Source organism: Melanotaenia boesemani, chromosome 19 (genome assembly GCF_017639745.1).
Source record: "Melanotaenia boesemani isolate fMelBoe1 chromosome 19, fMelBoe1.pri, whole genome shotgun sequence".
Classification (NCBI taxonomy): domain Eukaryota; kingdom Metazoa; phylum Chordata; class Actinopteri; order Atheriniformes; family Melanotaeniidae; genus Melanotaenia; species Melanotaenia boesemani.
Window position 1 is genome coordinate 20,535,873 of NC_055700.1, and position 13,173 is coordinate 20,549,045.

The 13,173-nt window shown below is 36.9% G+C and overlaps 1 protein-coding gene across 1 annotated transcript in view; it reads left to right on the plus strand.

Annotated features, from left to right (window-relative positions):
* The window catches only part of galt (galactose-1-phosphate uridylyltransferase), a 33,017-nt gene extending 21,377 nt beyond the window's left edge, over positions 1-11,640 (plus strand). The window contains exons 8-11 of the mRNA XM_041970600.1: positions 233-365; positions 2,669-2,752; positions 10,148-10,302; positions 10,774-11,640. Coding sequence (XP_041826534.1) covers positions 233-365; positions 2,669-2,752; positions 10,148-10,302; positions 10,774-10,857 — 456 coding nt within the window. The 3' untranslated portion in view covers positions 10,858-11,640. The remainder of the gene's footprint in view (positions 1-232; positions 366-2,668; positions 2,753-10,147; positions 10,303-10,773) is intronic.
* The last annotated feature ends 1,533 nt before the right edge of the window (positions 11,641-13,173 follow it).

Genomic DNA, 13,173 nt, shown 5'->3' on the forward strand with positions numbered 1-13,173 from the left:
AACAGTATTAGAGTATATATGAGAAGTGTTTTCTTCTGACCTTGATCCTCGATCCTTTTTGACCATTTACAAAAAATAGATGCTGTATTTATAATTTTCCTTTTGTCCTCTTATGCTGCTCTTGCTTCTATAATAGCAGCTCTATGAAGGTCTTCAAAAAAACATTATGCTTAATTTTACTTCAATTCAAACTCCTAAAATAAACCCAAAAATGAACTGTCTGTCCTTTTAGGAGCGTGTGGTGGTGGAGAGTTCTGATTGGCTTGCGGTGGTTCCATATTGGGCGACATGGCCCTACCAGACATTGCTGTTACCACGACGACATGTCCTCCGAATCAGTGACCTGACAACTGAGGAGAGGGAGGGTGAGTGTGTGTATGCGTGAACTGTCAGAGTGTGTGACTGATCTGTTTAAGGTGACGCAGCAGCAACCTGTGGGTTTGATTACTGATGTTCAATTTACAGCACAACCAAACTTCTGGGAAGAAACACGATTTTACAGACTTGTGCACGCTTGGAGTTCATGAAGAGGTATAAAAAAAATGTATAAACACAAATTCAGTCAAGCATTTTTGCCATTAAACAATAAAAGCACCTTTACTGTATAAAATGTTAAAACTTACATTTGATAACATGTTTTTATAGTTTACAACTGAAAGACAACAAAGGAAATAAAGTAGGTTTTTACAGATTCCCTACAGCAGGCAGAACAAAGAAAAAATCCTTCACTCTCCACATCTTCCCTGATTCATGCATCTTTTTAGCTGCACTAACAGTGTTTCTTGTGACAGGATTTTTTTAAACTACTTGTCATACTGCATCATCTCGCTAGATTTCAGTATCTCATTTTATATTGAGTGCTCTTTGCACATACAGAAATGAATCACGCAACAGATCCTGATTGTGTGCCATAAGGCATGTGTTACCATGCTGCGTTTTGCCTCCATGTGTAATGTAACAGAGAGACATATCTTAAATGTCATGTACTGGATGAAAAACCTGAGTTGAAGTTTATTTATTTTCTTAAATTTAACAGTTCTCAGTCATTTAAACCTTAAAAATGGGAACCATTGAAACTCAAGCAAAACTGAACCACAATTTGATCTCAAATTAACAATTTGAACTATCCTGTGAGTCTTCATCCAAAGTTAAACAATCCTCAGTCAAAGTCACCACTTTTAACTCATAGAGTCTGTGATCTTTATCTTGGTGCACATCTCAAATATTTTTTTCAATCTTGGTTCCACCTCCTTTGCTGCATTTGGGTTAAACTTAAAACAGGCTAGACGGGAGCCATTTTTATCCCACTGTGATGAGCATTGACTGGAGCAGTTTGGAGACGAACCCTTGTCAGATCATGACATTGTCATTACTAGTCAAGGTTCCATGTTCGTATATTTTCTGATGTCTAATATTTCTTCATATATAACAATAATCCAGTAAAAGACATTATGGTGAATCAGTTGTTTGGTTTTTGCCCATCTTGGAGATTAATATATGCTTGTTAACTGATTTAGGCCAACGATGTAGATGAACTGGTTCAGGCAAAGCAGCAGTCTGGCATTTAGTCTGCAATAAGGGAAACGTGTTTTTCCTTTCAAATTTGTTTCTATTCATTGACAAAAATACTTTAGAGGGAGTAACCTTACATTACCTCACCAGTTTAGGTCACCTCGCGCACTCTGAGGCCCTGATTAAAAGGAGACACTGAGAACAGCAGCAGGCCGACTATTTTGGCTCTGACAAGGAGGAGACAAGGGCTGAATTCCCTCTTCAACATGGGTTACAGAACATACCTCAGCCAGGATCAATAAGTACACAGCTCAACTTTAAGTGTTCTTTAGTTTGTTTTTTGCTGAGTCACACGTTAATGCTGGACCTCATGGGGAACAAGAGAAGGTGGAGTGTAAGGAGAAGAGAGGAGGAAAGTAGAGAGAAGGAAGAGGAGACAGCGCTAACTGTAACAACTGTACAACCACAATGGAGAAACCAAACAACCAGCTGCTACACTTGTAAAAAAACCAAAAACATTTTACTGTAAGAACAAAACAAAGCAGACAATCACAAGGAGCACTTAAAAGAAGTCCAACTGTGAAAAACAAACACCAGCAAAGGATATATAAAAGCATAACTTTAGCTATTGGTCATTATTCCTTCAAAACAACACAGTTACTGGAAAAGCATGTGAATTAGTCAATGTGAGTGTAAGATATAAGGAATGAGTTGTGTTCAGTGATTGTTCAGTGTGATTGTGCAAATGCAACCTCATTTATCAGGGGTTTTTGATACAAGGATATTTCAGGAGTTTGCCTACTAAAGATTAATTGGATTGGGGGATATAATGAAGCTGCTTTGAATTTTAATCAAAATACTGATCCTTTCTATTTGTGTACTGTTTGTGAAGAAATAAGTTTTTGTATGTACATAAGAATGTACTCTGTTTGCATGGTCAAACATCTTATTTATTTCCCTCTCAAGAATAATAAAAGTTTAATCTTTTTCTATTTTTTGATATTTGTACATTTTCTCTCGATTTTCATTTCCTGCTTTTTTATTACTTGATGTCTTTCCTGTTTAGATTGCCTTCCTAATTAACAACTATTTTTCCCTTTCTATCTGCCTTTTCTTGTTTTCTCATTTTGTTTTTGTCTCTGTTACTGTTTATCAGGTCTGGCGGCCATTATGAAGCGTCTTCTTACGAAGTACGACAATCTGTTCGAAGTCTCCTTTCCCTACTCAATGGGCTGGCACGGTAAGACAAAAAAAGTGGGAGCGTATTTTTGTGTGAGGGTGTTAAAGAAAAAATATTTGGCCAGAAACAGTTAAAGGTCTCATTTTGCTGCTTTTGTAATAAGGAACAAAGGACAGATGGTGCTGAAGATTAAATGTTTGCAATCTTTCGGATGGAATAACGGATTGTAACACAAATGTGCTCCTTCAAAGAAGACACTGTTCTCATAACAGGCCAGCTTTAAGCCAATTCACCTGTTTTATATGGAATCTAAAGTGTGCAGTGTGTTCGTCTGTGACTGTAATCGGTAATGTGATGTAAAGTCTTTTCACGGTAAGGGTTTTAGGGTGCTTCTAGTGCTACACCAAATTAAGCACGAATGAGAGGATCAAGGGAAGAGGTTCTTTAATATTCTGTCACACCTTATTTAAGTTTTTGTGGCAGTCACAGTCCACAGGTTTTCAATACTCAAAATTCCATCCAGTTCCACTTCTCTGTAGCTCAAATCCCTCATTTTTTTTTAATCTCAGAACCACCACAAGAACTTCTACATACACCTCTTTTCAGTCTTGTCCCACTCTATTCCTGTACTTAAACATTTTAAATAAATTTCAAACTTTTCCTCCTTTACAGTCAAGATTCATCAGATGACATGCTTAAATATTTGTACAGTTTTACATGCTGATGTTTCTCCCCAAATCTTTGTTTCTTCAATCTGAAATAGTTTTGCAAAAGCACTCACCATGCAGCAACACTAATTTCAAATCCAATTTATTTATTTTGTCAAATGTCACAGAAACATGTGTTGAGAGGCTGCATGCGCTCTCCACAGGTGAGATAATCCTCACTGCATTTCAGTCAACTCTGCTGTAATAAATTATATGGGAACATCTCATCTTTGGTGTCACCGTCATACTTGCTGCATTACCACTTCAATGCACACTTAAGCACATCCGAATATTTAAAGCTTTAAAAGGGCTCTCTTGTATGTAAAGCAGACGGTCTTGCGGGTAAAGGGCACTCACTTGTGGGATAAGATCGGGCTTTTATAGAAGAGACTAAAACTTTTTGTTCTTTTGCATATTGAAATAATAAAGGTCTTTTTTACTTTTTTTAAGAGCTACACTGGCCAAAGAAATGGCTTTCATTTTAACAGTGGTTTGATTTCCAGTTTAGTTTCAATCTTTATTTTTATAAACTAAGTTTTATTGTATTTTTTTGCCACTTAAAGGAAGGACAGAACTTTGGTTTTATTCTCTGCATGAAGAGTAGTTGAACCATTTTGCTAAATTTGAAGACGGAGCGTGGCTGCACATTTTCCTTTCAAAGATTATAATGGTAATCAAAATGTGAAAAGATTCATGGCAGGTAGTTGTAACTGCTGCCGAACAAGATGTTACTTCACAAGAATGAAGAATGCTGCCTTTCGCTTCACAGAAATTTGAATATATAAAAATGCAGCATATTCCATCTTTGAACTTTTGATGTGCACTTTTTAAAGTCAGTAATTTGACTCTCATCTTTGGTATGGAAATTTTTTGCTCACAAGTAAAACGTTTCTGTTTTTAATAGATGTCATAGATTTCTGCTCTCCTGCCTGTCCTTCTGAATTTAGAATAGGTTAAACATTAAGATATATCTGACTCCAATAAAACTTTACCTATTCAGCGCTGTTCGTTGAATCAGAAATGAGAAGGATGATGTTGAGTCTCAAGTTAACAATTTATTAACAGATCAAAAGCAATTCAGTTACAGAGTCTCTGGGTTCAGAGTACATAGTCAAACAGAACGTGGGTCAGGTCAAGAAGTCTGAACACCCGTCCATTTATTTTCTAAGGCTTTTATAGAATGTAGGTTGATCTTTGGGGAGGTCTTCCTTTTTATCACGCACACACACATGGCTACGAACAACCGTGAGTCATTTGGCCACTTGAGGCGTCTTGTTTTTGAGGTCCAGCACATCTGTGACTATAGATACAGAGTGTAGAAGGGAGTAGAGCAGGAAATATAAATGGACACAAAGAAACTGCCAGACTGACCCGTACTTATCTTATCACCCATGCACGTTTGTTGAAAAGCTAAGCCTCTTTGCCATGCATGTAACATCCTGAGTTTACCCCACTTGCACTGAAAATCTCCTGTCCTATGCCTTTCATGTCATCAATGAGCATGTTTAATTAAAAGATGTATTATAAAGTAAGATGAACACAAAATAGCTTTTCACTTCCTTTAAACACCACATCTTTTGAACAACAGTGATGATAGTGAACAACTATGAGTTCTGTCACTTTTACCTCAGACTTTGAACATCCATGAGATTATGAGAAAATTTTACCATCTGTAATTATTCAAAGTCAAAAACCAAGTTCGTCCTTCAACAAGTTGATCATACGCTGTATCTACTGATACCGCAGACAGTCAGAAAGAGTTTAACTTGTGATCCAACAGTGCTGTTGTGTCAGTGTGACCTAATGATGACCTTTCTGTTAAGTAAGCTAATGTTGTTAGCTATGTTGCTATGAAAATGGAGCCAAGCCCTCATAAGAAGACAATGAAGACCAGTGTTGGGAAAGTTTAAATTTTTACATAAACTAGTTCAAAGTTCAGTTCACACATTTAAAAATGAGCTAGTTCAGTTCATAGTTCATAATTCAAAGTTTTGAACTAAGTTCACAGTTCTAAAAATGAACAAATTCATAGTTCTTTTTTCCCAATATGTTTCTGCGAGCTAATACCCTCAGAATACTGGCATTTTCCTTTTGTTGCCACCCACACAGTCCACGCTCGTAGCCAGCTGCAGCTTTCACTCCTACAGTATGAAACCATGAGGAAAAACTTGCTTGAATGGTCTTTTTTAACGAGGAATTTTTAAACTATCTGAGGTAGGAACCAGGCTGAGATAGGAAACAAAGGATGCACCTTAAAGTGCAACATTTAAAAATGATTTATCTTTTCATTAAGTCACTTCAATTTTTTTTTATGGATGTATTTTTTTTCTGACTTTGTCCAAAGAAACGTTCTAGAACTTGGGTCATAAAAGTGCAATATTCAGCCCAAATGAATGAGTAAAAAACAAAACAAAAAAAGACATGCAAGACCATATGTCTTGCATTTGTCAAGTTTAAGAAAATCGAGGGTTCCTCTTTCCTCAAAGGCTGCAGGTCCCTGACAATATACTGCAAAAGGTTTTCCAGCTGAGGCTGGAGATGAAGACAAAGGAGCTGCTGCTACTGTACGCCGTTATTTAGTTTTGGGTGGTAGAGGATCTGCTTTAACACGTCGTTGCCATGTCTGGTGTTTTTCACATATATATTAAGCCTTGATTACGATGTGTTTTAGCCAGGATTTTGCCTGGAAGACTCCATGGAAATTTGGCACTCTCTTGAACAAAGATCAGCTGTGAGAGAACGCCATTCACAAACGGCAGAATGAGCGCGCTCACAATAACGTTCATCAATCAAAAATACAGTACATTCAATTCACCTTCACCCAAATAATGAACAAGTTCATGAACAATCATTCAATGAACCCGTTCAGGCACAACACTGACAAAGACAGAATAATTTGGGAAGCTGTATTTGGAAATATTTCAAACCGCACAGCAAACGGTGTGTAAAGTGGTAATAACAACGATAAGTCAGTTTACAGGATTTCTATAAAGCAGCTAACTAACCAGTACGCGCCCTGCTAGCTTGCTGCTGAAAAGCATCAGAGCCACAATAGAAGTGAGTTGATTTGCAAAAGAAAACATACAAATATCCCTTATGTTGCAGTACAATTTATTTTAAAGAAATTCAAGTTTATTTACTGTAGTCAGTATATGCTACTGTTAACAAATGCTAATATGTAGATATGCCTTGATGTTGTACCCATTTTCACACACCTCCTATTAATCATCTAGAAAGTGAAAGAAACATTAATCAGGCGGATAGGGAGGCATAAGCAAGGCAACATCCTGTACTGAAGTGCATTCAGTTGACAAAACATGCTGCATGGTAAGCACATTAGCATTCGCCTCAAATAACTATAGAACAAACATTCTATTGTAAAAAAGCTAAATGCATAAGCACAAGACACAAACTGTAAGGGGAAAAAAAAAAGGAAAAAGGCTCGTTTTTGCTCAGTTAAGCCGATGTAGGTGTACTGTTATTTGATCTTGAGTGAGTCTGTGAGTTAAGCAGAGGTTAGCAAAGTGCACAGATGTGATGGGCTGATGATTGAAAGGAAAGGAGTGTCAATATGGGTGAGTCTTCAAAGAGTTAAAGGTTGCAGGTTTAATTCATGCAATATCTATTATCTGTGAGATAATCTTATGGTTATTTAGCTTCATCACTTGGTGACACACTATAGGAAATAGGGTATCAGTAAATATTGGATCCACCTAACAACACGTATTAGCATTGTCATCGTGAGTGCATCATCCTGCTCCTGTTCTGGTTTTGCACCTCCATTTTTAAATTTGGAGCTTTTTATGGTCTGTTTCATATTCCATTAGGAGCTTCAGTGCAATGAGGTGTGAACATAGTCTGACTCATAACAACTAACCCACAAGGATGAAATGAATCCTGTTTAATTTACTCCACAGCCTCTCAGACAAGGGGCAACTTGATCCCATTTTTTAAGCTGGAATATGTCATTGCAAATCAATTTCAGAAATTAAGTCGTACATTTTTTTAATGCTTGCCACCTGGGTAGATGTTATATAGCTTTCAATCAGTTTTTTTCATGTTTTTCTTTTTTTCTTTCAGTATAAGGGTCCTTTGAGCAAATCAGCCCTCATGATAGATGGTTTGGAAAAAGACAGATGATACAAGCTCCCTCCCAAGCTCAAGTGTGGCAAAAAGGAGTGCCCGAGAGGACAAATTCATAGCCTCGCTGTCTTTTTTAAAATCAGCTAAATCTTTGAAGCAATACTTGGTTTAAACTGGCCTCCGGTCATTTTCTGTTAAGTTTTGGGTTTAATCTCCCATTCTGTTTTATTTCTTCTAGACTAAAAGATGCAGGGCATGTAAGAGTGGAGTCTTTCAACTTTTTAAACAGAGAAACAGGTTTACCTACAGGTAAAAAAGTTCAAAATAAAGTTTGAGAGTCTAGCAATGTACAGAGATAAGTGTGTACTTATCTCTGTACAAGAAGAGGTATCAAGAGTGCAGTAGGTATTATACACACTAATGTGTGAACCATCAAACATTTGATCATTTATAAAGAGTGTATAGATTAACTTGATATAATTAAACAGCTGAGGAAAGTTTGGATTTTCATTTATTAGTTTAATGTAGATATTAAGTGATGCAAGATTCTGTCAGGAAACATTGTGATAGATACGTGTACTGTGGAAATAACAGACGATTCCAGCTGTTTCAGTTAGTGTCCAAGTGAGATCTTTTTGACTTAACAAGGCCTTTCCAATTTGTCGTTAGACTACATCATATGGAAGCTTAGTCTTCGCCAAAATCCTTGATGCCAAACTGTAGTTTTGTTTTAATATCCAACAGAAGCTTTTTGTCTGTCAGATGCAGGTCAAATGGCTGCAACATTTCAAATACAGAGGCTGAACTTTGGCAGAAACAGTTGCAAGAGACTCCCCCAGAGCCTGTGATTAATGCTTAGGGTTCTTGAAGACGGAATTATTTTTCCAGTCTGTTGACGTCTAGTTATGTTTTGTTTTTTTTGAGACTCTACGTGCCACTCATCGAGGAGATTCTGGTCACTGCCTCTCCAATGATTTTAAGGTGTGATTACATGTCAGCATGTATGAACTGCATTCATTCATTTGTTCCTTCCTTCCTTCCTTCCTTCCTTCCACACCAGCATTGCTTCTGACTTCTATAAGTTTCCTTGTGCCTTCTCAGAGTTTTCACAGTGTGGAACTCCTTCTACTTCTTGGTTATGTGGTATACTGTGAGACTTGAAAAAAACAGAAATATGGGTTTGGATAATCTTTCTTCCCCTTGTGAGCTGCCAGAAATGCAAGTGGGGCTGACCAGCTTTTTTCTTTTTATATATTATCTGTGCCTCACGTAATGAGTTCTCCAATCTGTTCGCTTTTAGCTCATTTGGAAGCAGCTAGCTTTTATTCAGGGTTAGACTTATTACTGCTGTGCAGAGAGAGAAAGACGTGGCTAGAAGCTGTTTAAGTCACCTGGGAAATCATAGATTAGATGAGACTACCTGTTGATTCATCCAGGAAGAAAATACTCAACATTTCAGAGACACAATTAACTGACTAGGACACCTGCTGGGAGTTAAAATAGTTGTAGGACTTCACAGTATAGCACATATAAAAGTAACTTGCAACATCCTGGATGATAGCATGGTTGTAGCATCATTCTTAGAAACTTAGATTATGTCTCTGAATATTTCACTGCTCACTCCAATAGTTTTTTCCTCATCCTGGGGAATCTGTAACTCTTAAACAATGCGCACACTGATACACTGACACACGCAAAGACAATTTAAACAGGATAATTGTCTTCTAATAGGAACATCCATCTGTATCCATCCTTTATCTGGCTCCTTCAAGCTTTTTATTGTTTCTCCGTTCTTTTCCCAACCATCAGTTTCTGTAATGTCAGCCTCCTGCCATCTTAATCTATGTCTGATTAGCCCCCATTGTCAGGAAGCTAGCTCAAACAAAAAAGCTATTGTTAATGTGTCAGGGGGATCTGTTTTGTTTTAACTTCTCATCAGTTTTATATGGAAACCGCTGTATCTACACTCCTGATCACCTCATTACCTCCCATTACGACAATGCAAGCAGTACAAAAGATATTTAAACATTACTGTAGCATATTTGTGAAATTGAACCTTATTTAATGACGAACTTGAGACTACTTAAACACTTACTGTAATAACACAAATTAAAGGCAAAAACCAAAAATCAATGAGCTGGAAAGTAACATGAATCACATACCACCCACATCTAAACCCAATGGAACAGCTGCAGAAGACACTTTGCAGAGATGGTGTCATAAATGTAAACTTTAGTCTTCCTTAAACTCTTGATTTAATATATCAAGCTACCATGTGAGACCTTAGTTTGTTTTCCTGTTGTGTTAAACCAGATTAAAGTAAGCTGCTTAATACTGAGACGTTACTCGGCAACTGTATCTAACCAAAGACAGCACGTATTAATGTGACACACCACAGCAACAGATGAAGTATAAGCTCATACCACAGCTGGCATTTACGACAACACATCACACAAGCTGCTCCAAAACCTGGGAAGCTGTCAATATGACAGCATCAGGTATTTATGATGAGGTATGATGGTAAAGCAGCTCAGGTACGTTTTTTTTTTTTTCTTTTAATTTTTAAGATAACAGTCCATCTTGATATCTTTTACCATTCAGCGGTTGAGTCCAGTTTTCTGTCTCCAGTCTAATGTCTCCTTTATTTCTTCCTTCTTTTCTTCAGGAGCCCCAACTGGCCCCCATTTAAAAGAAGACAACTCCCACTGGCAGCTGCATGCTCACTACTACCCTCCTCTGCTGCGTTCAGCCACAGTTAAGAAGTTCATGGTGGGCTATGAGATGCTCGCCCAGGAGCAAAGGGACCTCACCCCTGAACAGGTCTCTGCAGCCACTACCACTTCTTCCTTTTCATAGTAACACAATATGCAACACATATGTGGTACTATATTTTAAGAAACATGCTACAAAGCTGTGGCCTAAAATATTTTGCTTCAGATACAATTTGTACACCACATGTATTTTGTTTACATTTTTTTTTGTAGTAGCATGTTACACCTTACTGGTTCAGACACCTCTACCTCCCAGGAGACGGTCATATCACTACAGTTTGTTTTTTGGATCTGGACTGAGGATGACAGCCTTTTTATATCAGAAAAGAGAGTGACTGACAGCTGTCTCAGTCCAGATAAGAAATGATCAGTCTCTTTTGTATGTGAGCTGTTGCTGTCAGTATCATAGCTCCCATGAGAGACTGCTTCAGTTTTTCCATTGCAGTCAAAAAGCATATTTATTTATTTATTTGTTTATTAAACAATGTACAAGTTAACAATTGCTGTGTTCTTTTCTTAGGCTGCTGAGAAATTGAGAAACCTGCCAGACGAGCACTACAAAATCAGAGAAAACCAGGAAAACGGAGAAGAAAAGGAAAAGTGAAACTTTCCCAGTGGGAACAGAGGAGTTTTTTTGAAGGCAAACGATGGAGAGACACCCTCTCCAATTTTAATGCCATGATTTCATCTTGCTTTTCTGATTTAGTTGGAGAATTTTGTGCAACATTCGTGAAGACACTTGCCCATCCCAGAAATACCTTCAGGCTTGGTTTGCAGAACAGCAACTTTCACACAAACTGCATTAATGTTGCTTCTTTTTGAGGGCATGTGTGCAGGTGTTGATGTATTTAATTATGCTTTAGAATGTAACTGATAAATCTGAAAAAAATGTTTTATTTCTCAGTTGAACTGTTCAATTTTGTGAATATCTGGATATCTTCTAGCTTTTACTGACATCACTGCACAGTATACTTCCACTTGCAACAGATGAGGGGTGCACAAACAGTAGTTTACAGTATGACTAGTATTAAACCACAGTATAACTTTTGGATTTATTTGTGAAAAAAGTACTGTAAAATGAAGTCTTAAAGTGCCTTTTGATGACACAGGCCTTAGAGATGTTAATATCTGCTCTGTTACTAAGCTTTATATGTGCATTTTAATGCTTTTATGTGTGCATAAAGCTGGTACTGTAATGATGGAGTTGAAATAAAATGTGTGTTAAAAAAGGAATGAGAAAATCTGCTTTGCTGCTGTCCCTTCTGTTGGATTTAGACAAACTTTTTAGTCTGGTTATGTTAGAAAGCTTTCAGCCACAAACTGTTTTCTCCCAACAACACCACATGTTTTTATGTGATTTAAATAAAGTCTTTATCCTTGAAAAATATATGTTTTAGTTTTTTTTACATAAAATATTCTTTATTGTGTTGACTGCTTTTGGCCTTAAAAGTTTTAAGACTGTGTGATGGTTAATTTCATGTAGTTTAAGCTAAGTGCACTTCCTTTTTGAACAAGTGCATTAACTTTAAATTATAATTGGCAACAGGCTGAAATGTTTATTGGGATTTTGTTTTGTTTTTCTGTTTTAAATCTTTTTTTTTTTAGCCTGTTCATTAAAACAAGGTGGTTTAAGGGACAAATCTGTAGGATTTTATTGCATTTTTTAGTCGTGCAGCTGTAGGATTAGCCATCAAACATCACATACACTACTCAAAAAGTAAGGGATATTCAGCTTGCTGTATGATGAAAGAATGTACCTAAAATACACTAAATACACTTTTGAAAGCACGTGTCCAACCTTTTATTGTTTGAGTATTTAAAGGAAAACATGATGTTCTCTAACAAGGTGCTGCAGAAAACAACAAAAAAAAGGACCACAAAATGATCTGCTTTCATGAAAATGTCTTATTGACACAATGACCTTTTTTATGTTATGGTGTAGCCATGGCTGTTTGTCAATAAATTGTTTTGAATGAATAATTAGCATTGCATGATTCTACTTAAATGTCCTGCATTCATGATATCAGTGTAGCATCGACTTTTAATTTTTTCTGCACATATTAACCGAAAGTTGTAAATCCCTAACTTTTTGTGAGTGGGTCAAGTGAATATATTAAGTTCTTCATTCCCAACATCTCCACTATTTTTGCCTGCAAATCCCTTCGTTTTGCAGCAGCAAATTTCTGGAACAATTTACCATTTCCTACCATCTTCAATTTCAAACTGCAACACATTATTACTGATTGTTGCTCCGGTTAATCATCCCAGATCAACGCCCCTACATCCATTCTTACATACACACATTTTTTATGCACACAAACATGCATGCATACACCTGTATATATGCACATTTCTTCACTGTTTCTTTCCTGTACTTATTCTTGCAATTTTTATTGTCCATTGATTTACATGCTTGTTTTAAGAGGATCTGCATTTTTACTGTGTCTGTATTTTCTTTGTCTACTCGGACCTGATGGCCAGGTCATGACTGCAAATAAAAATAGTTCCAAAACATTTTACCTAGTGAAACAAAGGTAAAGTAAATAAGTTAGCTGTTGAGTCCACATGTTCCATGCAACTTGTGCATACTGCTTTCCTCTGAGTGATTTAACTGTGCCCATGTAGAACGATTTACGCTGGGGAAATTAAAGTAAGACCCTGTTGCAAGCAATTGCATTTGCAATCTGCTACCTATAGAGAACAGATGGATTCAAATCCTTTATTTACCTTTAGAAATGAATGACTCAAAATAGGAGAGTGTAATCAAACAAAAGCAGGAAGTGTTCCCATATGAAAAGTAAAAATTGTCTCTGTGGGATCATCCAATGATTTCTGGAGTGTCATTATGAAGACTGGAGTTTGGCCAGAGATCCGTCACCTGTACAATATAAGAGATTCTAAGCTGCATTAATGATTTGAG